This window comes from Neurospora tetrasperma (assembly GCF_000213175.1).
Source record: "Neurospora tetrasperma FGSC 2508 unplaced genomic scaffold NEUTE1scaffold_5, whole genome shotgun sequence".
In the NCBI taxonomy this organism is placed as follows: Eukaryota; Fungi; Ascomycota; class Sordariomycetes; order Sordariales; family Sordariaceae; genus Neurospora; species Neurospora tetrasperma.
Genome location: NW_009799103.1, coordinates 2,242,558 through 2,267,577, shown reverse-complemented (window position 1 = coordinate 2,267,577; position 25,020 = coordinate 2,242,558). Strand labels below are relative to the sequence as shown.

Below are 25,020 nucleotides of genomic sequence, written 5' to 3'. Positions count from 1 at the left end.
AGATGCTAAAACAAGATCCATAAATCCCACGGATGAACGATATAGTTCAAGATTGTGCAGTCCATTTGAAAGAATTATCAGCCCGTAAGTTTCCATGTTACTTCAGTAGGTACTGTGTGACATATGTGTAGTATGGAAATCAACCTAGAAGAGCCACAGACATAGTCGGACACAAGGCATTGGGTAGGGCGTGAGAGATGTGTTGTTTTGTGCAATATGTGCAATTATCTTGTCCCTTCGCGTCACTGGTGGTTGCGAACGTGGGCGCAGGATATTGAAACGACCATCTGTCTGGAACCCTGAAGTGCAACGCCTTACTCGGATTCCTGAGGGTCACCGCCGACCATCAGGGGCGGATAAACGGACTGTGACTCTATTCCAACCCGCCTGTGTGGGGCCAAGGTCTCCACGTATAAATCACCTGCCAGCAACCCAGATTATAAAAAAGGTGATTTTGAGCTCTCGTTGTCGTTGTTGCAAACGATGCTTTCTCGTGAGGACTGATGGTTCCCGGCGCGCGATATTAATGCCAAGCTTGGGGTAGGGGCTAACTGCTCTCAGTTCGTATGGCCCCACACAGTCGGTTTATCCAGGTCGTGTTATCGGGCTTCGTGAACATATAAAAGGGCACGTGCGCCCGCGCACCCGCGCTCTGGGCTCTCGTCTCGTTCTTCCTTCAACTTTTCCGCTTCAATCTTGCCATCAAGGGTCCATTTGGTTTTCCAACGTTGTCTTTGCTCCGTGCTCCCCTGCCACCATGTCGTCCGGATCATCTTCCCCAGAACACCCCCGTGCTGGCAAGCGGCCTCGTAAGTACCCTCCTCGACCTCTTAATCTCTTCTATGTCAGATAATCATTTTGGTTGGGCCCTGAATGCGAGGTGTTGCGACGCTCGAGGTATAAGTTTTTCGGAGGTTTGAGGGGCGGGCTTGAGTGTTCCCAAGCTGTATTGCTGCGTTGCGTCCCGGTTCCGTTGTTGCCAAGCATCATAGCGCATGCGCAGTGCAGAGGACCAAAAAAATCAAACAAAAAAATCGACGGGAACACCATGACGGGAATTACGCCGCAAAGACGTACTACTGTACACGGAAAGAGGGGCCCGGGAAGCCTGGAACTTCGGTACCCCACTCTCTTTTGACTGATCGCCAATGGTGGCCAATGCCATTTCGTTTTTTTCGCTCGAAAACTCGAAAGGCCGTCTCGTCTCCATTCTTGCGTTCTCTTGGCTACACATCATCCATCGTCCCGTCCCTAGCACCATTACGACGACCATATCAGCAACTATCATCAAACCTACTGTTTCTACCAGCGCCGTCGCCCTGCCACTCCTCCTCTACCTGCCGTTGCCCCCGGACATTTGGTTATCCGATTATTGAGTGAGCTTCAGGTTTTCAACATGTCTAACCACGACGTGACCATGGCAGGCACCCAGTCGCTCCCTCCTCCGGCACTGCCCCAACTCGTCGCTGAGCAGCACATGCCCATCCCACCTACCGACAAGGGTACTAAGAGGCTCATCGTAGTACTCTCCAACGCCAGCCTCGAGACCTACAAGGCGTCCCACGGCGGCTCTGGCCGCATGGGCATGCAGCGAGAGGAAAAATACTCGCTCCTCAATAGCGATGAGCACATTGGTGTCATGCGCAAGATGAACAGAGATATCAGTGACGCTCGCCCCGACATTACTCACCAGGTTGGAAACACTCCCAGTCTGCATTCAACATGCGGATACTGCTACTGACACTCGCCATTTTTGTTCTCTAGTGCCTCCTCACGCTTCTCGACTCGCCCGTCAACAAGGCCGGAAGGCTGCAGATCTATATCCAGACCGCCAAAGGGGTCTTGATCGAGGTCTCGCCTGCTGTCCGTATACCCCGCACTTTCAAGCGCTTCGCTGGTCTCATGGTCCAGCTTCTCCATCGTCTGTCCATCAAGGGAACCAACTCACAGGAAAAGCTCTTGAAGGTGATTCAGAACCCTATTACGGACCACCTGCCTCCCAACTGCCGCAAGATTACGCTCAGCTTCGACGCCCCCGTTGTGCGCGTCCGCGAGTACATCGACACTTTGGGCGAGAATGAGAGCATTTGCGTCTTTGTAGGCGCCATGGCGAAGGGTGCCGATAACTTTGCGGACGAGTATGTCGATGAGAAGATTTCCATCAGCAATTATAGCTTGTCAGCCAGCGTAGCGTGCAGCAAGTTCTGTCACGCCGCTGAGGATGCGTGGGACATCATCTAATCGACAACCAAACCGTGGTGGGAAATATCGAGGGATGGGTGAAAGGTCTGTTTGCCTTTCTCACGCGTAAGAGAGGCTGCGGGGGCTTTGGCCAGCTTCGTGATACAACATCGCGATTTTGCGGGCCAGAGCTTCCGGAACTTGGGTCGCCTGTGATTGCGCTGTCGCTGTTTTTGCAACCAAAACATGGGGCGTTCAACAACGGACTCAAGACGCTTTCATCGTCTACGCAAGACCATTCAACCTGGCTTGCCTTCCCTCCTCTCCTTTCGTCATATACTCTTCTTCACCTCTTCCTGGCTCTTTCATACGTCCATTCTTAGCTAGTCAATAATATCTTGTTGCGGATACTAAGTTCTCGGGTCAAGTGAAACGCAATTTTTTGTCGAGCGAACGCTTAGTTGCCATGCGCCATATCAACTCAGACATTGCCATGACGGAAAGAAGGGCAAGTAGCGACTTGCCCAGTTAGTATCAGTGGTAGAGAATGGGAAGTGACGCACTGGAACCATGTTTTGTCATCCTTCTTTTTTCCTTACACGACATCAGCACTACTACCTAGTAGCCATCTACTATCAGGTCAGTGTTTTCGTGGGTCGCTCGTTTTTCGGACTGCGACGCCTCCCTACCCTCCTCTCCTTCCCAACGCCTTTCTTCTCCCAAATTCAGCATTTGCAAAACAATGTGTCTCCCTTGCTGCGTAAGCTCGTTTGATTTCATTTTCACGTGCCTGTATCTCTTTCCATGGCCATTTGAAAGCCTGACGAATAGTGCCGTGTACTCGCAATGTACAAGAAGCGTACAGGCCTTGATGTATCTCACATAGCAGTCTTCATTCGGCCAATAAACCGCGGAAAGTAACACCCTGGGCATTGGCATTTGGCCACTGGGTCTTCAGACCGATTGGATCATGGGCTGCAGGACCATATCACCTGTGGATAGGAAATGATTATCCCAGTTGCCGTCAGCCTGGTATTTACTCCCGAGACTGTTCATATGAACGCGCACTGGAGCACTCCCCGCCTTTGCTGTGCCTTGCAAATTTGTGAATTGGATCTTTTGGTTTTGAATGATCTACAATGCTTGTGCGCCAGGAACACACAACCCAGTGGTAGCAGGAAAGATGTATAAAATGTAGTGTTGCTATCACTTTCTTCGAAAAAAAAAAAAAAAAAAAAAAAAAAACTATAATTTAAAATTGAAATTGTATAATAATTTGATATTATTCTATCAAGAAAACCCAAAAACTTTTTGTAAGACTTAAGACCGAGCACGTCGTTCGGTTTCCGGTGTAGTTGAGTTTGGGTGTTGGGACATTTTTTTTTTTTTTTTGCATCGTTTGACATGCTAATCTTACACTCACCACGGTACGCTCACCACAAAACGGCCAGGCTGATTCGGGTACGAGAAGCCTTACATTACACTACATACAAGCCTTCGACTTGGGCACCCCGGCACCCAGGCACCGAAGCGTTTACCGCAACCGTGGCGATGCATACCAGACCATAAGGATGGCTTGTCAGGCGGCGGCACAGTCGTGACCGTCAGTGAGCGGCAACGGCCAGCAGTTGTACACGGAAAATCCTGCAGTGCGAGTGCAAATCAGTTCCCATCAGATCATCAAAGGGGAGAAGCTGGAAAAAGTAGGAATGTTCTTGCAAGGTTGCATTTGCCTAAAAGGGCGGAGATGGGTTTTCGCCAATGGAGATTCTCCCGCCCTCGATCGCCAGTCAGCCAAGTCAGGCCGGATGGCCGGGTCGCGTTAGGTTCGCTGTCTTGCCTCCCATCACCACCAACCACAGGACTGCATACTTTGGCAGTTCGGGATGCTCTTTTCCACTATACGCTGCAGTGACTTGATATCTCCACGGATGAGCCCGAAAATAGGCGCCTGGGACCCACAATTACCATGAAACTGCCATTACCGCCTCATGAGAGGGGAGTTGAAGCGCATCAGCCCCAAAGAGGATATGCCTTTCCACTTACCTACGCTTGCGACCTGCTCTGCCACTCTTCCTCCTACTTACTACCAACATGACTAACTGCTGAACATACGTGGACGAATCCAACCGCTATCCGACCGTCAAGTCATTTCGCCAAGCAGCAATTGCTATCTGGCCGCCCTTCTGCCCACCACTGGACGTCGCTTATCCCGCCCTACACCATCTGTTTATGACAAAACCCGGACCGGTGAGAAGGGTCTCTGCTTCACAAGTCACTTCCTCCCACACGTCTTCGATCTCCTCGCTTTTTCCATAACGTACCCTTGCGGCGGTACTTGAGAGTACAACTAGACCTAACCACCACGGATACGCCTCACAGCCCCTGGCCTAAAGTGCTTGGATTCGTGAGCCGTGAGCGGCAGCACATCCCTCCCTGTCTTGATCGCCTACTCGCGCCGCGGTATTCCAGCGGTGCCTCAACGGTGCTTTGAGGGTTCCTGTTAGCTCAGCGACCTTCGATACCTCGGACCCTCAAAAGATTGCCACATATTGACTTCATCTTCAACACCGGGGCTGTACATCAAATTGAGGGGTGGGCATCGATCAGCAGTTTTCAGACGTTTGGGAGCTGCACGCCTTCGCTCATTCCGTGGGTGGCCAAATTTTCAAAAACACATCAGTCAAGATGCTTCCCTTCCTCGAAGTCTCTCATCTCTCATTCTCCGCACCCTTTTACGCGGCCATCATAAAGAATATTGGCCTGAGATATCTGAGTGAGGAGGACGGACCCCTACCATCCATCACCTACGGCCATCCGTCACGCGACAAACCTGTATTTCAGATTCGTGAAGTTGACCCGCATCGGGCCTTGAGACTCTCACATATTTCCCTTTCTGCCCCTTCTGCGGTCGCAGCCGACGAAGCTTTTAGTTGCGCGCGCCGAGCTTCACCAGACGCCAGTGAAAAACCACTGCGGCACCCTGCTGATTCCCGATCAGCTGCTACAACCCCCAAGGCCCATAGGAGTGTAACTCGAGCTGGCGACCTCAAAATCAACGTCACTGACCCTGACGGCAACACCATGGAGATCGTATATCAGCCTTTCGAAAACTACCCGTCCCATCACGGTGGCACAGCTACACGGTACCAGCAGTCAGCCGATGAAGAACCAAGTCGAGTCCTCCTGTGGAAATACGATACAAGAGGTTTAGAGCAGCGCCCAGGTGCAGCGTCGAATCCATCATACCCGGGATCAAACCTTCCTTCGTGTCACCGGCGTTCGGCTGAGGTTGAAGACGATGATCGACATGCTTCCAGGTGGGGTCACGTGACGAGGACGGCCTCTTATGCTCCCACTCTCCCAACCAGGCACAACTCCGGAGGCATTAGTCCAAGTACGGTTGTGAGTACCATTTTGGGCGCCGCAGCCGCCGGTGCGGTGGGAGGTGCTTTGTACAGCATATCCAAGGCTGAACGCTCTCGCTCGTCGCGTGATGATCATGAGCCGCCATCGTTTTCACGCCGCTGTAGCCATCAGGAGGGGCATGTAGAAAAGTACTCTGGAAAACTTTTGGAGCCTAGGACACGTTATGTGGAAGTGGACCGGGCAGTGGACAAGGTTCGCTTACCTGATGAGCATCTACATACCTCTGGCAGTGCTTCCCGGGCAGGACCGCGGCCGGAGTACATTACTAGATACAGCAGTTATGCGGGCACTTCGCGAAGCAGAGATGTGGACGACGGCTTTGGAGATGGCTTGGAGGACGTTCGAGGCCGTCATATGACCCCGCGGTCTCGCGGCTCTCCTCGGGACCGCAGCGAGGCGGAATACGGACGACCTCCCGTGGGTATCTCATCGGATCACCACCACCTTCAAAGCTCAAGAGGCGCAAAACACCCGCCAATGGTGCAGCGAAGCTACACTTACGACACGAGTACGCCAGAACGGGATGGCTATGCGTCAACAAAGAGTCATCGATCATCAAGTATCATCCGCGGTTCTCCGGTTGAAGAGGCCTACACAGTCAGACGCTCCAAGTCAGGCACGCGCATGAAGACGACCACTGTCAAAGTCAGTGGCAGTCCATTGGGAAGGTCTGGCGCTTATGGTTCGAGCCGTGATGGGGGTTTGCCTAGAAATGCTTCGGGTAGCTTGAGCGAGCTCGTCACCCCTCCTGAGATTCTGCTACCGCCCGACACCCCGGGTGTTCAATCCACAAAGTGGGACAATGAGGTAGAGGACCAAGAAGACGCCGATAGTATCGTACCCAGCGACAGCATCAGCTGCGTGGGGACTCGCAGGAGCGGTCGCGCATACTACAATTAAGCCGCGTGCCAGCAGGTGGGTTCACAATGGACAACCTAAGCATAGAAGAATGTCATAAGAGTCGACTTGCGCCGCTTAGGGAGCATATCCTGAAAATAAATAAAAAAAGCTTCTGTGTTCATCTTGTATCGGTCATCTTCTGCGGCCCTACGTCTATGGATGCCCAAGATGTGGGCATGTGAGATAATGGTATGGCGATAGGCAGACCATGGCCAGTCATGCTCGTAATGGACAATAGGGCGGGCGAACCAGCACTGCGACAAATCGTAGGGAACAATCCGTGATATGTAAAACATAGAAAGGCTATTACCATTGTCCAGAAACGAGTTGGCTAGAATATTACATGTATTTCCAGTCCTGCTCGATGTACCTTTGTTTCATCATGGGAGCGCCTCGCGTTTGACGGGCGGTTGGAGGTCGGCTGGTCGGCAGGCAACGGCCGGCAGGGGCAGAACAGAAAGATACTCCCTCATCTTCTTTGCACCTTCCGTCACCGATCTACGGCGTCAATGTGTAGGTCACAGTAGGCGTTCGGGCGGGGCGTGGACCCATCTTCCATGGGGTGGAGACTGTGGGGATTCCGTCATGTCGGTTTCGCGCCGCGGCCCGGGTACGTAAGTACCTACATTGACCTTGTAGGCGGAGGGTATGAACGTATGCTGCATAATATAACAATGCAGCGTTATGAACAATAAGAATCTCCTGCAGAGCAAGGTGTATCCGGTAGAGAAGGGGAGACTTGCGAAATGTAGTTTAGGGCGTGAGAAGGACCAGTCTATCAACGAAACGTCAAATGCGACCGTCTCTGCCAGAAATATTCTTCACATGATTTACACAGTACTGGCAGTAGGGAGAGTACATACTAAGAACGATCGTCACCGCTAGCTTAGATCTAACTCCGTGATTGATTGGATACGACAACAAGTACAGATACTTGAAAGCCTCCGATACTCGGCATCGACGAGTCACTCCTTAGCGACCAAATTCCATCTCAGATCTCGCTCACTTGGCTCACTTGGTTGCTCACTCGACATCTCCCTTTACTCATTCCCTTGCTCAGAACTAATAGGGAGGTAGAGATAAGTTAGGTCAAATTATCAAGGACACACCTAGTTTAATGTTAGCCATGTTCTTGGGGCTTGCCCTTGCCTCACTATCTTAAGCGGTAATTGTGACCCAGCTAACGGAAAGACAGCATCTATTAGGCCAGGAACCAATAGGGAAGGTCCTCACATCAGCGCGAAGCAAAAGTATAACATTCACGCAGCATCACCACTCATCTAACTACTTATCCGCACTCATCTGGCACTCAGTTACGTACACCATGCCTCCCTTCGAGCTTGGGGACTCTATACCCTCGGAGACCGCTCATGTATGCACCCATTCCCCAGCACATACAGTTACCACCATTACAATACCTCGTTCTGACCTCAAGTTGCTGTCTCTAGGCCGTGAGCGTCTCACTCCCAACCTGGAGTGCCAATGTTGGCTATGAGGAGGGCCAGGATTGGGTGGTTAAACGCATGGCAACGGGGTATCCTCGGTATGTGGGCGCCTGTCCTCCAGACATCATGATCACTACAGTCGGAGTATCTCGATCAGCACTACAGTTGTACTGACCGACCTGTGTCAGCTTCTTCATCCATCGGACCATTCAGGCCTTTGCTGCTGACATTGTGGCCACGCATGTCAGTACCAAGGCCAAGCGAACTAGTGATATCACAGCCATGCTTTTCCCGACGCCGACCATTGCCTCTCGCTGCGTTGATTTCATCCGCTCGCGGGCACCTGTTGATGTCTGCAGCAACATTGAGGTCGTCAACCTCGTTCTTGATATGTCGGATCCCGAGGCGCGTGCCCTGGAGCCCCTTTGTCCATCCATCTCTGCTGTCATCATGCCACAGGACGGCTTTCCATTCGCAAAGCAGTACTGGCAGCATAGTGGAGATGGCGTTTCTAGCCGTCGGGCTGAGTTCTGCCACGGTTTGTTCAAAGACGGCTTGCTGCGTCCTGATATCGAACTCCGTAATGCGGCTGTCTCTGCAGCAAAGCCGTGTCGCGGTCCCAAGCGCTATCAGCGGCAGGCTTCGCTTGACGCTGGAGGAAACCAACAAACGATAATGCACGGCCATGTCCACAGGGCTACCGGAGAGACTGCGATGATCCAAGAAACTTCCCGTTTTCTAGAAGAGCGTTTCGGCAGAAACCTCGACCTCTCCTTTGTCCATCCCGCCAAGTCCGCCATCAAGAGACGAATTGCCGGAGCACTGCGGAGTGCCGACCATGACCTTGGAGGTTCCCCTTCGCTATCAGAAAAGCAGATGAGTTCCAACACCCGCGGCATCGCCAATCTTCGCGAGGAAGATATCTATCTCTTCCCATGCGGAATGAACGCCATTTTTCATGCCCACAGAGCGCTGTATTCCATTCGAACCCCGCCGGGCAGCACGCCGCTAAAGAGCGTCAACTTTGGCTTCCCTTACGTCGATACGCTCAAGATTCTGGAGAAGTTCAACCCTTCTGGTGCGTTATTCTACGGCCACGGTTCCAAGTCCGACCTCGACGACTTGGAGACTCGACTCGAGTCCGGAGAGCGGTATCTCGCTCTTTTCTGTGAATTTCCGGGCAACCCCTTACTCACTTGTCCCGACCTGGTCCGTATTCGGGAGCTGGCGGACAAGTACGAGTTTGCCGTTGTTGTAGACGAGACTATTGGCACTTTTGCGAATGTGAATGTCCTCCAGTTCGCGGACATTGTTGTCAGCAGTCTCACAAAGATTTTTAGCGGCGACTGCAACGTCATGGGTGGCGGTGCTATATTTAACCCTAATTCACGATACTATTCAGCCCTGAAATCCTTCGTCCAGCAGCAATTGGAGGACACCTACTGGCCCGAGGATGTCATCTTCATGGAGCGCAACAGCAGAGACTTCGTCGCGCGCATAGACCGAGTCAATGCAAATGCCGAAGCCATTTGCCGCGTCCTCAAAGATCATCCGCTCGTCAAGACTCTCTACTACCCCAAGTACAACGATTCACGGGCCAACTATGAAGCGGTCAAGCTGCCACAAGGAGGCTACGGTGGCCTTATCTCAGTGGTCCTCAAAGGGAAGAAGCAGGCTGTGGCCTTTTACGATGCGATCGAAACGGCCAAGGGTCCGAGCTTGGGAACCAACTTCACATTGACTTCGCCCTATGTGCTCCTGGCGCATTATCAGGAGCTTGACTGGGCTGAGCAGTATGGTGTTGACAGGAATTTGATACGGATCAGTGTCGGGCTGGAGGGAACAGATGAGCTTATCAATGTGTTTACCAGAGCACTGGAAGTTGCTGAGGAACAATCTCAATATCCTTGAAAGTAAGGACAGGTAGCGAGTGCTTACAGATGTAAACATGTTAAGCTGGGTCTCTGGTAGGAAGAGGAGTGAAATGATACAACCATTGTGTTCTCTTCGCATGTCACACATTTATCCTTTGCCGCCAATACATACCTACACTTTGGCAACTATATACTACTCGACCGGGTCCCATCTGCCTAGGGAATCGGATCTTGACCTGCTGAACATCAGCCGAGAATTTCCCGCATCCATGTAAGGCCGAGTCGGGCTTCACACAATTCAAATCATATACAATCAAAGCAAGCCACCCTGTAACCCAGTAAAGCAAACCGAGCACAACAACAACGCAATTTTGAGGTCAGATTTGATTTGGTTAATTTGCGTGTCTGTTTTGTCAGAGGCATAAGATTTCTGCAGTAATATAACGCTTCGATATATACACGATAATTTTGGCTGTAGGCGGTCGGATGTGAATATTATAAAACTAATCAAAGAAATCTCGTATATCGGTAGAGAAACTGTGATACTCTGGACTATGGTGAGGAATCTTGGTATTATTCTATCCTGTTTATGTGGCTGGAAAAGATGATGATCCGAAGCAAATCTACGTAATTCAATTCAATTACACTCCCAACAACGCAAATCTGACTTCAAAATATCCCAAAATAATTCAAATCAGACCCTAGATTTGGATTGATTTGCTTTGTGTGAAGCGCTGACTGGCCGACCAAGTTCCCACGCGTATCACGTCCAAATCATCATCAATAGTAAAGTAGAAACACAGAGTGACCCAACTCGAAGGAATTTCAACATGATTGAGATTCAGTGATAAGGGGGAACCCATAAAGGCAAGATAGCCAGCCAAGCAGATAAGGTACACCGTCTACATCACGATGCATGGCCCGTCGTTTGTATCAACGTAGGCCTCGCCCAACAATTCCCTGCGTCTTTCTAGTTCGTTGTAACGCTGTTTTTCTTTTGTTTCCTTAGGAAACCACTTCTCCATATAGGACATCAATTTCCAGTCGATGTGGGCTGTAGTTGGCAAAAGCGACGCATGTTAGCTATACGTGCTCAATACTGCTCATCGAGCCATGTTGAAATTCATCATTACCTTCAGTCGCAGATAGCACGGTTTTGGCCCGACAGAGGGGGCACAGCTCTTTTTCTCGGGTTTGCATCTTGATCATGCACCGGATGCAAAACATGTGGTCACAGTCCAGTCGCACGGGGAGCCAGCAGATCGAGTAACCTACAACATCCATCATTGTCAGCTTGAATATACCACCACGCAAGGCTGTGGGGGTGGGCAGGGTCGGTCTAAATTTTGACGTAGACCTGCCGGCATGCGTACAGATTGTGCATGTGTAATCCACAATTTGGGGAACACGGCTGAGCACTTCGCAAGCCATCTGTGAGCAGATGTCTTTGGCAATACTCCCAACGATGAAGGGGGCAGAGCTCATGGCTTTTGGGAACTCTGCCTTCACACCCAATGACGTCTGTTTATCGAATTCTGCTGAACAGTTAGCATATGGTCATGTCATAATCCTGTACGCTTAAAGTGACCTCCGCTTGATCATAACACGCAAGCTATTTTCTCGCTGATACCCTTCCTCTCGCTCGCTCTTCTCTATTTCTTCTTTCTGCCCCGCATCTTCGTCTTGCCCTTTTGTCGTTGTTATCCACTACTCCGTTCTGGGCTGGACTCACTCTTGATGATTTTGGTAACCGCTGTTCGGTTAAGCTCTTGGAACTTGAAATTTTTCAGGAGGGTTGCGTTGAGTTCGAGGAAATGTGTGTAAGCTTCCGCGCTAGCCTTGAGTTTGAATTTTTGTAAAAGCTGTCGTTTGTTGACCTCATCCTGGAACCAAACAAGCTGCTTCCGCGCCTTCTCACTATCACGCGGACCCGTGGCTGTCTCGGCAGTCGAGAAGAATACCTGGGCGGCCAGGTAGAGTTCAAAAATCTCACGCCAACGGTAGAGGTCAGATTTTGCTATATGAATGACTCCCTTGCGGGGCCGAGCCAGACGTGCAATCTCATCGCCAAGCAGCTGTATGCCGTCATTCATAGATTGACGCTCTTGGGTTTGCAGCGAGTCTAGCTCGACCACATCTGTTTGTAGGATGTTGAAGAACTTTGCGTCTGAGTCCAGAGGAATATCAACCCATCCAGCATCCTGGGCTTGCGCCAGACTCGGGGGTGACGAGGTGGGATTTCCCAGCAGTACAGACGACGACTTGGGAGGTGCGCTGGCGGGCGTGCTGAGCTCTCCTCCCGTGAGGAGCTTCGGAACCGTATCGGATCGTAGACAAATGGTACTGGCCGAGGGGCGGACTACCAGTTTGGGGCGGAGGATGTGGGAATTCTCTACCCTTAGCCTGTACTCTGCGTTGTGATCGGCCAAGAGCCTGTGAAGAGTATCGGGGTCATAGCCGTTGCGAGTAAGTTCTTCTCGCACCTTGCCCAGGAGCTTCTTGAGCTGACCGTACGGAATGGCTTTGTCTACCCAATGCTGAGGGTAGCTCTCCCCTTGCAGGGCCTCCTTGAATGAGTGACCGAATTTCATTGTAGCGACATGGCCATGCAAAAGTCCTGGTATTCGTTCGGAGGCGGGGTCATGGCGAGTAACTGTAGGATTGGGGAAGAACGAGGGGCAATTTGGCGAGTCGCGCGGTGCGACAGCGATGACTACTAGGTTTAGGTCTAGGTCGGGTCGTGAATCGGCAATAGCTGAAGAGAGGAAACTCGGAATCTCGTTGGAATCGGGTCGGGACGTTGACACGCGCGGACGGTTTGGTGTCGGTGAAATCACTCAACTAAATGCGCACCAGTGATGTTAGACATGAGTGTGTGTCTGTTTGCTCTTTTGAAGGCAATGGCAATGAATGGCCTGTTTGTTGGTCGCACATGGCCACCCATCCTCAGCCAATGTGGCACTTAGTATAAAGGTAGAGGAAGAGCTGCACTGCACTAGACTTACTCGAATGGACGGTCGCTTCTTGGTACAGGTACACCTCCAAGCAACGAAGTGACCGGCGATGGCGACGACGATTGAGGCGCGCAGGTACTATGTGATTATGTCCCTGGTGCTGCTGTGTGCGCGCCGAGGCCAGTCGATATATTCAAATCTGCGAAAGCACACCGTCTTCTCTTACCATGCCATCTACCTCTTGTTCCGTCGACACGGTTCTACTAACCTATGTTCCTCCCTCCCCCGAACCCTCTACACGACGAGGGTGGTGGCCATGTGATGGTTCATGTAAGTGGAGAAAGCGAGGGCTGCTTACAATTGGAAGGGCCGATTCTGTTAAGTATTCTAGGCAACTCGAGTGGAAGGTCTGGACCAGTAAGAGTAGGTATTTAGTTACCTACCGCCTAGTCCCGCGTTAACAGACAGAAACTAGGGGTGGACTGTACACTACGGTATAATTCCGGGGCATATATTGTCAGGGTTATGACAAAGCAGGCAGTATCTTTATACATACTGCAGCACTTGATGCCCACCAAGATTGTATGCAAGACGGTGATTCTGAATTTCTCTACCCTCCAGCGCCCTCAAAAAGATAGGTGGGAAAAGACAGGGCAGACTGAGAATCGAATTAACAGTGCTCCGGCCTCTCACGCTGTCCCCCCCCCCACTCTTTTTATCGGGCGTGAGAAGCACATATTCGAGCACTATGAGTGTAGACCACATCTGATTTTTAGAGTTTTACTAGGGGAGGTAAAAATATATGCCCCGGAATTATACGGTATATACCTACTCGTCAGGGCTCGAATCGCCTACCTTGAGGTTCCCAACGGCGAGTATGCTGCAGCCCGCCCCACCTCGACTTTACTGCACCCACCGCCCGACCCGCCTCAGCATCATTTTTTCTTAGTAGCGCCGCCATCACAAAAGCACAGATGTGCTGTGTATACTAACAATGCTTTTTCTGCCGATTCCTTCTCTCTCCATCATCCTCATAGAACGCCATCTGCTCACTACCGTACCCACGTAACTCATTGCGCCAGCAAGCTAAGATTCCCATATGGGTGCCGAGCAATCAGCCCCGCGGTCCGGCGGACAGGCCTCTGCTGCCGTACTAGAGCGCAAGACATGCTATTATGAGGTTCTGGGGGTAGATCGCCAGGCTGCCGATACCGAGTGAGCTCATTTCCATCTCAGACGTTGCAAGTTTGCATACGGTACTGACGAGTTCAGGTAGGATTCGAAAGGCATACAAAAAGAAGGCCCTCGAGCTGCATCCTGACCGCAACTTCAATGATGAAGAGAATGCGACCAGGAAGTTCGCCGAAGTACAGACGGCCTACGAGATCCTGTCGGATCCTCAGGAACGCGCCTGGTACGATTCCCATCGTGAGGCCATCCTCACAGGCCAGACAGATGTCTCTGGCGCTGAGCCATCTGGCCATGATGGAACTAGCTACACCTCCGCAACAGCCATCTTTACGCTGATGGGCCGATTCAACTCGAGTGTGCACATGAACGACAGCCCTAACGGTTTTTTTGGTATTCTTAACTCGTTTTTTGACCAACTCGCGGCCGAAGAAACCGCAGCGGCAGATTGGGAAGGCATCGTGCCCGTAGAATATCCAGCTTTTGGCCGGGCCGGCGACGACTACGATTCCGTCGCGAAGCCATTCTACAAGATCTGGTCAGGCTTCTCTACCAAAAAGACGTTCAGCTGGAAGGACAAATATCGCCTTAGCGATGCCCCTGACCGTAGAGTCCGTAGACTCATGGAAAAGGAAAACCGCAAATTTCGTGAAGAGGGCATCCGCGAATTCAATGATGCCGTCTTGTCCCTCGTGTCGTTTGTCAGGAAACGTGACCCCCGTTATATTCCAAACACGCAATCCGAGTCTGAACGGCAACAGATCCTACGGAATTCCGCCGCTGCCCAGGCGGCCCGATCACGAGCCGCCAATCAAGAGAAGCTGGCCGAGTACGTGGTGCCTGACTGGGCTCAGGCGCGGGATGATGAAGAGCAGCCGCTTAGCGAGTTTTCTCTCACTTCTGAGGAGGAGTCTGAAGTTGAGGTCCTGGAATGCGTTGTCTGCAACAAGACATTCAAGAGTGAAAAGCAATTGGAGGCGCACGAGAAAAGCAAGAAACACGTCAAAGCCGTTCAGCAACTGCAAAGGCAGATGAAAAAGGAAAACGCCGATTTCCACCTGGGTGTAGAGAGTCCTGCTATTTCGACGCCCTCACCTCAGCCGCAAATTCCCCGAAAGACCAATTTGGACGGTAGTGATGATACCGCAAAATCCCCCTTGGGCGTTTTAGGTGGCAATTCACAAAGTCACGAGGACATCTACCAAAGCGCAGAAACGCGAGAGGATCAGGGCCGAAGTGCAGCGGATGACTCGAGTACGGAAGATGACGAGTATGCACCTCGATCAACAGTCGAAAATCGATTCACTGCTGGAACTGCCTTTAGAGAACCACGGCCCGACAGTCTGGCCACTACTGAAGGCGTCGACTCTCTGACTGACAACATTCTCGGCCTGGAAGTTGGTGGGACGGAGTCTGGCGGTGCTGGTAAGAAGTTGGGTAAAGCGAAACTAAAACGCGAGAAGAAGGCTGCGCGGCAAGCCGCTGAAGCAGGTGAACAAGGCACTGTAAGTTGTAACTCACGTACACTTTGAAGAAATCGCGCGTATATTATATTGCGTATATCGCATAACACTCGACTAATAGGAAGTAATAGCACCTTTGCGCCTTCTGCAAAGAAACCTTCTCATCTCGGACTAAGTTATTCGCGCACATCAAGGAACAAAATCATGCGGCCCCTGCACCTCAATCCACAAAGGGTGATAGAAAAGCGAGACGGTAGATAGTTTTGTGTACTACCGTCACATCAGACGATCATAACACGCGCCCAAGACTTTGTACAATATAGCGTCGGTACCGCCACCTACCGTGTGTGCCTCAACGTCTCTTTTCGTCGGTCTCGTACTGGCTTGAAGTTGAGTAGTGAAGCGAGGCTCCGAATACATCATGCCCCGTTTCTTGAGTCATTATGCTCCCAAAGCGGGTTCTCCATCATCATCACTCTCTAGAGTTTCTACTTCATCAATGGCTTCGGCACGCCCTCCACCCTGCCCCCTGGCAGGGTCGTACGGGGAAACACTGATGATGGACTTGCCCTGAACATGCTTCACGGAGCTTTTCCACGTGTCCCAATCGTCCTCATCCTTGATGAGAAACCCGATAAGCATACTAGGATCCATGTCGCCAATATGAAGCTGTCGCAGTCGTCGAGTATGACACGTATCCAATTCTTCTGCCGTATATCCTCTCGGATCTTCGCGATAAGGAAGTGCAGGCCGTGGGTGATGAGGGTCCAAGTAGAAGAGCCGTTGGCCTTGGACGCCGACAAAATAATGGGACGAGGAAGGACGACCGCTAATGTTCACGTTAGGATGAGTAAATGCATAGTGCCAGGTCACATATTTGGGTTCAAAGACTTACCCGGCTATACCTATTGACTGGGGTAACTGCAGAGTTGAGATGAGGGCCTCTTCGTATACTTGGTTGATTTTGTCAATGCCAAGTCTTGTGCATACGAGAATCAGTGTTGGCTGGAAGCCGCGCCCATCCGGATTCGCAACCGCCATAAAGCTGTCTTCGTAAACATCCGGTAGGTCACCGGTTGAGTATACCCGCAAGCCCGACTGCTTCTCGTCCGCCAATGCCCTGCACATTGTAAGCCATACTGTCACACTACTCACTCTCTTTGTCTTCACGAGTCAAGGAGGCTTCTTGTGTTTGCCCGGAGGACCATAACCTACTGTATGCACCGTGCAGTTGCCGACGGACCAAACCATTCACCCGGGTATTTGCCACACGCCGTGGCACCGTATTTGACAAAGTTGTGTAGGGAATATGGGGCGCGAGGGTCGTCTGCAAAAAGGGCAATGATGTCCTTTTCCGCATCTAAGTCTGTACCTCGCCTCCATTCTATACCAGTGCTATTAGTTGTCACGCTTGTTGTTTATTTTTGTTGTTGCGAGCAAGCATGTCGAAAAGAGCAACTTACCACGGCCAAGGCGAGCAATAAGTATAGCGTTTGCTAGGAGGCTCTGACCTGACCTTATCATGCACCCCCAGCCCGTATCGGACGAGAAGCCCGTCAAGTCCGAAAAGGTAGTCTTTATCCGCATCGCGAAGGACAGGGCAGAAGACGCTTGGGGGTCGCTCGATCTCGGAATGAATGCAAAGTCAGTGCGGTACGTCATCCATATACGAGACTCGAAGTCGTCGAGAAAGGTGGGCGGCCATCCACCATCTTGCCCAGGCTCTTCGTATGCTAAAGCCGAATCATAACCACTCGTTACAGAATCTGGGGCCGTGTCGAAGGATCCCAGCTGGGAACCTGCCGGTGCTGCAGACATTGAGGTGTCTGATAGACAAGTTGCCGTGGCAATGGTCCGGACGCCATTAAAGTCTTGGTGCTGATGCGTGGCGGCAAGCTGTGACTTATCCAAGGGTGGTGTGTCTGCTGTAAGCTGGGATAGCGACGACGATGACAAGGGCGAGCCGTACTGCTTGATGTCAAGCGTGTACGAACAGCCGAGACACCACACGGGCTCATTAATAGTGCGATTGTTGACAGGCTCCCAGTCCCATATCCGGTAGAGGAAGCGGCGGCCTACGCGTCCAACTTCGGCAGCGCCGGCTCTGGCAGCCTCCATTGCGTTAACCAGCTTCGGAGATGTATTGGACACTGTCTCTTGCCAGCCAGTGCTGCCGGTGCCGCTCGGTCGCGAGGAAGTCATGAATGCGTCCCCTGGGTGCCCAGAGGCGAGGTGGGCTTGACGGATAGAAGTGGATGCCGGCAAAATTCCAACTTAAGCCAGACACGCAACGCGTCCTGATGGACAGAATAGCTGAGGATCGCTAGACGACAAGATCAAACTAAAGATGCGGGTATCGGTTTCGGATATGTCGATGGTGGGGATGAGAAGGTGGCGGGGGTGATGACTGCTGTTAAGTTCTCGTATGTGCAGATGGCATCCAAGTTTGGAGGCCGGGAGAGAAGACGGAAGCCGCGTTGTGATGCTAAATGGAAGGTTTGTATGTTGTCTGTAAACTGCCCCAGCCTGCCAACGAAAGAGTGCACTGGCGCAAAGAGTTGGAGGATTCAGGCATGAGCCGTAGGTAGAGGGAGGGCGGCAAGGTAGGTAGGTAGGTAGAGGTAGGTAATTAGGTACTAGGTAGGTAGATACAAGTGTAAGTCACCCTCCCTTCCATAACGATTTATGTAGGCAAACAGGTAGTCCCCATTGTTTGAGTGTTCAGCTGCGATGAGCGGCGGCGCCTTGGGGGAGAAGGGGGGGGGGGGGGGGGGTGCGAGGTGAGATAACGATGTTATCTGAGTTCTCCCGTTGATAGAACTATAGACCCGAAGTTTATAAGGTTCCTACTTGGAGGTAGTAGACTCAGTTCTTAGACCTACCAACCTCCAAAACCCACCCCACCCCCCGACCCCACCCCCTGTTTTTGCAGTAGCAGGTCTGAGCGGGTTTTAGGTTTTTTTGGCTATTGGCTATAGAAGAATAATTAAACATTACTATATATTATAAATTTAGCAACATTAATATAAATAAAAGGGAATAATCTTAATATAAAATCTCTTATTCTAATTCTAATAGTAGTCTTAGTTTTCCTATACGGCTAATATTTGTTAAGATATAAGGCTTTAAACTTTAACTCTTTTATCTTTCTAAGGTTGTATTACCTAAATGGGTAGTCTATATTATTATAGGGCTAGCGCCTAGGATTAAAGACTCGTCTTTGCCAAGCTTGCTAAGCCGGGACTAGCTGTATTAATAAGGGTGTAAGCCTTCTGGTTAGTTGGATCCATATATCTGCCTAGCCTATACAGTTTTAGCACCCTGTACAAAACCTTCTCCAAACTATACCCTTCTAGTATAATCTTCCCTTTTATTCTCTTTATCAAATATAGCATTTCAACTACACACGACTACTCGCTATACAATACTCTAACAGACCCGTTATATTATATTTGACTCTCTTTTTTAAGTTAATACTATTACCCTTCTCTCGTAAGTACACCTGAAGAGTTTTTATCTACTATAGTACCCGCTACCTTCCTTGTAATCTCTTAATTCTAAGACCTTTAAGAACGTTTGTAGTAATTTATAACCGCCTTCCAAATGTTGTTGATTGAGGTTATTACGAAGCCCGCTGTCCTAAAATTAGTGCTTCCCTATCTCAAAAAATTTTCTAGAAATAAGGAGGATTTCAAAACCTAGATTTTAAACACATAGGCTAAGCTCCACGTAGATAGCCGCGCTATTAGCAACTTAGAAGTGTAGTTCTACTATTTATATTTCTACCTATCGCCCGCTATTAAGAAGCCGCTTGTTGCCTTCACTACTATACTTTAATCTCCCTAAGAATTTATTGATAAGTTCCAACTTACCTACGGAAAACTTAATACTATAAGAAGGGTTAGTTAAGAGTTTTACTAATTTTATTAGAAGTTATACAAACTAATAGTAATCTTCCTCGCCCGATTTAAAGAAGTACTCTACTATACCCATATTAATTCCTAGTTAGAAGTAGCTAAGTAATAGGGAAATTCTTAGATTTCTATATCTATACTGTAATATAGTATTTACTAATCGTAACAGCCCAAATTAGTTGTATCACAGGGCTAGATCACATACCCTGTGCCTTGCTATAGCATATAACTAGATTACGTACCATTAGTGCTGTACTATAGCACTAGTACCAGCTTGGGTATTGGGGCTCTACGCGACCCACTCCATTGGGTTACGCAACCCTTATAAGCCTAGGCTGGCGCACACTCTCCTCTTACTTCCTTCGTACAACAACGAATATCGTAACTTACCCCCAATAGTGCCCTTACCCTATAATAAGTTGGGCTGCTATGGAGGCTTTCTTGCCGTGCCTAGCCTGGGCATCTAGACTGCAGTGCTCGGGCCACCCCGTGGCCCGTGCTCTGGCTCGCTGTACAGTATATCTACTGCGTGCAGACGGCTGGCTGGAAGCCTTCCCTTCTTTCTTAGAACATCTTCCTTTCTTTATTTTTATTTACTATTATAAATGAAGGTCACTCCCCGTATCACTAAGGTTAGCTAGCTTATTACTATTTTGAGTAATAAATAGAAATAATAGTTTTCCAACTGAACCGCCGTACTTAAATAGTACTCCTTACTACTTAAATACCTTTGCTGATTCAACAGCAATTCTTTTCTCTTTATTTTAAAATTAAATTCAAGATATTCGGTTAAGGATAATAGTAATCCTATAGATACTTCTATCAATACTTCGGTGATAAAACCCTCTATACTATTACTATTTTAAAAGTAAAAGAATAAATAAAAGAAGGAGAGTAAGTATAGCAATTATAGTAGCGGGTTATATTGGTATAAGAAGTGCCCGCGATTATCTATAAATATAAATATAGTCCGGCTACAATTCAGTAAAGGCTTAAATAGCTATAATAATAACACTCTAAAAGGAAGAAGAAAATTTGGACTAAGTAAAGACTAAAGGTCGACCCTAATAATACTAGGAGTAAAGGAGCGCTACTATATTTAAAAGGTGGAACTTCTAAAAGCTTATTAGACGTACTTTTACTAATTAGAATAATCAGACTATTATATAGTACCCTTTAGTACTCAACTACTTTAGTAGTATCTACTACAAGAATATAATTATTAGAGGGTAATAGATATTATATTTTATAAGTACAATAGTTTACTAAGGCTACCCTCTAGCGAAGGGATTATAGATATTATAAGAACGTAGTATTTCTTATTAGTAGGAAAAGTAGAGCAATATAAAGTACTGGGTAATAATTGTAATTTTAATTATTTACTAGCGTATATAAATTTATAATCCTATAAAAGAGGACTCTTAAATAGGTATAGTCTAAATCCCTAATTCAATCTTAGTTGTCACGGACTAGAGGCGTGCAATGCTTCTAGGCCAAACTACTAAAAGATGGAAAATTATTCTATTCGTCTAATAGAATATCGAATGTACGCTTATATAACAATATCATGATTGAGCAACCTGTAACACTACCTTCCCTTAAAATCCCGCTCCAGGGACCTTCCCGCTCTGGGGCCCGTTTTAGGAAGGAAAGGACTCAGCTGTCTTCCTGCTTTCTTCTTTACAGTCGCTGAGGCTATATAACACCACCTGAAAGCTTCTGCTTTCTAATCAGTTGTCGCTAGTACATGTTAATCTCAATAGTCGCTCTCAAAACTATTATCAACATTACTACTCTGGGGATTGAACCCGCAATGTCCTAACCGTGGAACAGAACAAAGTGTCATAGACTAGAAGCGTGCAATGCTTCTAGGCCAAACTACCAAAAGATGGAAGATTATTCTGTTCGTCTGACAGAACATCGAATGCACGCTTATATAACAATGTCACAGTTGAGCAACCTGTGACATTAGTACCCCAGCTGGAGCTTAGTTCTATAAAGGTAGTAATACCAACTCGGGTAGTAAGTAAATTAGCTATATAGTATTTGTTTAAAGGCTTAAATAGGGAGATCTTTCCCTTTTAGTATTGTTACTCGTACCTATTTAGCTGGGTATTTAGTTAGGAGCGGTTGTAGGAGATTTTGGTTATTCTTTATATATTTAATAGTATAGTCTTCCCTAGTATAGTAGACCGGGCTCTCTAAGGGAGAATAGAGAGGTAATATTATAGGGCTAACGCTTAGGACTAAAGACTCAGCTTTACTAAGTTTGCTAAGCTAGAACTAGCTATATTAATAAGAATACGAGCCTTTTGTTTAGTTGAATCTATATATCTGCTTAGCCCGTACGGTCTTAGCGTCCTATATAAAACCTTTTCCAGATTGTACCCTTCTAGTATAGTCTTCCCTTTGTAAGGGATCTACAAGGTATACACGCAGGTAGGCTTTAAAAAGAGCTTAAAATAACTGATAAAGAGGAAGAGGGAAGTCTGCACCCTACTGGCACAGAGCTTCTAGCTAAATACACGAAACGTAGTGAGCATCAAAGGTGCCAGAAATGCTAAGGCTAGAAATGTAGCCCGTGCGGCTCCCGAGAGATGTACCCAATAGCACGCAGTGTATCTAAGCGCTAAGACGGCTGCTGACAGCCGGCCGGCCCGTGCACCCAACCAGAAGGCATGCCTAGCTTACACGGGTGCCAGCCAGGCAAACACCCCTGGGCGCCAGCCCTGTAACACCCTTTTACTCTCTTTATTAAATATAGCATTTCAACCACACACGACTACTCGCTGTACAATACTCTAGCAGACCTATTATATTATTATAGGGCTAGCCTATAACTATCATCTGGTTGCGGTATTACTACGGCTATAGTTGCTGGTTGATGTACGCTCTCTAATTGGCTGATCCGTTCAGCCTTATTATCGCTACAGCGGCTGCTGGGCCAACGCGGGCCCTCTGATTGGCTATACGCTCCTGGAAGCTCCAATTACGTATACTAAGGATACGGCTCACCCTCGCCTATATAAGATAAACCGCTATGTACAAATTCTATAGTTTCTCTTCTTTCTTATACAATTATATAAATTATATTTTACTCTATATATTTAGTATTGCCTTACCCTATAACAATTAATTACACCTTATTATTATACTGCGAGCGTACTTTACTATAAGGAAGAAGTATAAATTTTAATACTATTCTATAACGCCGTCAATCGCCGGAAAATTCCGCAACCGTCGAATCTAATAAAGCCTATAATTCTTAATAATAATATTATTATTACTAACGAAGGTACCCTTTTAGAAGTATTAGACGAAGATATCAACATTCTAAACGCTCCCTAAAATAGCTAATCCGAAAGCTCCAACCTACTAATAGATAAAGACGTTTATTTAATTACACTAGAAGGCGTACTACGTAATTAAACTATTAAATACTTTATTAGTACTATTATAAGAAATAAATCTAAACCCCTCCAAACTTTTAGAAGGTCCTTCGTTGATACTATTATTCTTATAAATAATAGTGCTTTCTACTCTATAATCTCTCTAATCGTCCGAACGGTCTAAATACTTAACCTCTTTAGTAACAGTTTTGTAAGTTAATTTAGAGAGTTCGAAAGTTAATTCTATATAGAAAAAATAAAAAATAAAAAGTTTAAAATAGAGTTAGACGAAGCTTTAATAAAGTAAAATATTATAACTAACTAAGACGTTAATAATAGTAAAAATAATTGTACTAGTAGTAGACTAGGTATAGGAGGCGGAGGCTCGTTAGTGTAATAGGTCTGCCAGAGTATTGTACAGCGAGCAGTCGTGTGTGGTTGAAATGCTATATTTGACAAAGAGAGTAAGAGAAGACTGTACTAGAAGGGTGTAGTCGAAAGAAGGTTTTATAGTTGGGCGTACGGGCTAGGCAAATATATAGATCCGACCAATTAGGAGGTTCGCATCCTTATCGATACGACCTATCCCATTTTAGTAGATTTGGTAAAGTTGAGTTTTTAATCCTAAGCGCTAGCCCCATAATATTCCCCCCCTACTCCCCCCTACTCCCCTTTCAAGAGCCGGGTCTACCGTACTAAAAAAACACTCTATATAGCTAAATATACGAAAAATAACCAAAATCCAGTATAACCGCTCCTAACTAAATGCTTAGCTAAATGGGTAAGAATTAACAATACTAGAAAAGTATTTATACTAAACCCCTAAATAAACGCTGTACAACTACCTACTCCCTACCCGAGCTGGTATTACTACTTATATAAAGCTATACCCCGGCCGAGGTACTAAGATTGAATTAGGGGATATTTCTAAACTTTGCCTATCTAGGGACCGTTACTATATTATTTTAGTAATCTGTAACGGAGACAATTAGAATTAAGGCTATTACCTAATACTTTATATCGCTCTACTTCTCTTACTAGTAGGAGCTGCTATTAAATAAATTTATTACACCTCTCGCTAGAGGCGGCCTTAATAATTATTCGTACCTACAAAATATTACATCTATTACCCTCTAACGGTTGCATATTGTAATAGATACTAATATTTAACTAGCTATACGTAAAGGGGTATAGTCTAAGAATTTACTATACTACTAACGTAAAATAAATTAATACTCCCTGCATCATAGCCTTACTTCTCCTAATTACTAAAGACTCCTCCTTTTAAATCTTTAATTAACGCTCCCTCTACCGTAGTCTTATTGGAGTCGACTTCCTTATTTTTATTTAATTTAAAAATTCCTCCTCTTAATTATTATTGTCGTAATTATTTAAACCCCTACCGGATTATAGCTGGACCGTATTTATTTTTATCTTTCTATACTATTTAAACCAATACGACCCGCTACTATAGCTAGTATATTTACCCTCCTTCTTCTATTTACTCTTTTACTTCTAAGAGACCTCTCTACTCTCCTTTGTCCTTATTAGTATAATATAATTAATAGAAGTATCTATAGGATTACTAGCGTTATCGTCAACCGGGTGCCTCGAGTTCGATACTAAAGCGAAAAAAGTATCACTATTAAAGCGGCGAAAGTATTTAAACAGCAATAAATACTATTTAAGTATATCGATTCTTTCTAAAAACTATTGCTTCTAATTGTTATTTAAGGTAGTAATAAGCTAGCTGACTTTGGTTGCTTCTAATTAGGAGTCTGCTCTAGTACAGTAGAATACTTTTTAAAGCGAGTTAAAAAGTTCGTTATTAATTCCCTACTCTTTTGGTGCAATTAATATAATTCTTGACTAGCGCGTTTAATAACGTTGGGATCGCTGTAAGTAAACTGAAGTTTATTAAAAAAAGTAGCGGGCGATTTTAACGACGGGGAGCTAATAAAAGCGACGAATAGTTTTTTAATAGCGGATGATAGGTAAGCGAGTAAATAGTAAAATTACGCTTTTAAATCGCTAATAGCGGATCTATTTATATAGAGCTTTGCTTGCGCATTTAAAACCTAGGTTTCGAACTCTTCCTTACTCCCTAAGAACTTTTCGAGTTAGGAAAGTACTTACTTCAGCGTAGCGATAGCGGCGGGCCTTAAAATAACTTTGGTTAATAACGTTTGGAAGGCGGCTATAAATTACTATAGACATTCTTAGGGATCCTAAAACTAAGGAATTGTAGGGAAGGCGGTTAGCGTTATTATTATAGATGGGGGG

At 47.4% G+C, this 25,020-nt stretch overlaps 6 protein-coding genes across 6 annotated transcripts; 4 read left to right on the top strand and 2 right to left on the bottom strand.

Moving 5' to 3' along the window:
* Nucleotides 1–1,405: 1,405 nt before the first annotated feature.
* Nucleotides 1,406–2,593, top strand: NEUTE1DRAFT_85901 (nucleolar essential protein 1; the record flags this gene model as incomplete). The annotated part of the gene is made up of 2 exons (XM_009855037.1): nt 1,406–1,693; nt 1,765–2,593. The coding sequence occupies 2 exons, from the start codon at nt 1,418–1,420 to the stop codon at nt 2,239–2,241; spliced, it is 753 nt and encodes a 250-aa protein (XP_009853339.1).
* A 2,222-nt stretch (nt 2,594–4,815) lies between these two features.
* Nucleotides 4,816–6,602, top strand: NEUTE1DRAFT_67217 (uncharacterized protein; the record flags this gene model as incomplete). The annotated part of the gene is made up of 1 exon (XM_009855036.1): nt 4,816–6,602. One exon carries the CDS (start codon nt 4,870–4,872, stop codon nt 6,508–6,510), a length of 1,641 nt encoding a protein of 546 aa, XP_009853338.1.
* Nucleotides 6,603–7,591: 989 nt separating this feature from the next.
* NEUTE1DRAFT_131251 (uncharacterized protein) lies at nt 7,592–10,015 on the top strand (the record flags this gene model as incomplete). Its single annotated transcript, XM_009855035.1, has 4 exons — nt 7,592–7,629; nt 7,706–7,882; nt 7,959–8,053; nt 8,144–10,015. 3 exons carry the CDS (start codon nt 7,835–7,837, stop codon nt 9,864–9,866), a joined length of 1,866 nt encoding a protein of 621 aa, XP_009853337.1.
* A 465-nt stretch (nt 10,016–10,480) lies between these two features.
* NEUTE1DRAFT_123916 (uncharacterized protein) lies at nt 10,481–12,420 on the bottom strand (the record flags this gene model as incomplete). The annotated part of the gene is made up of 4 exons (XM_009855034.1): nt 10,481–10,883; nt 10,963–11,100; nt 11,203–11,364; nt 11,562–12,420. The coding sequence occupies 4 exons, from the start codon at nt 12,418–12,420 to the stop codon at nt 10,732–10,734; spliced, it is 1,311 nt and encodes a 436-aa protein (XP_009853336.1).
* A 1,462-nt stretch (nt 12,421–13,882) lies between these two features.
* Nucleotides 13,883–15,691, top strand: NEUTE1DRAFT_102938 (uncharacterized protein; the record flags this gene model as incomplete). The annotated part of the gene is made up of 3 exons (XM_009855033.1): nt 13,883–13,998; nt 14,060–15,476; nt 15,566–15,691. The coding sequence occupies 3 exons, from the start codon at nt 13,883–13,885 to the stop codon at nt 15,689–15,691; spliced, it is 1,659 nt and encodes a 552-aa protein (XP_009853335.1).
* NEUTE1DRAFT_85886 (uncharacterized protein) lies at nt 15,636–17,636 on the bottom strand (the record flags this gene model as incomplete). The annotated part of the gene is made up of 4 exons (XM_009855032.1): nt 15,636–16,263; nt 16,330–16,554; nt 16,650–16,818; nt 16,898–17,636. The coding sequence occupies 4 exons, from the start codon at nt 17,634–17,636 to the stop codon at nt 15,876–15,878; spliced, it is 1,521 nt and encodes a 506-aa protein (XP_009853334.1).
* Between the last annotated feature and the right edge of the window lie 7,384 nt (nt 17,637–25,020).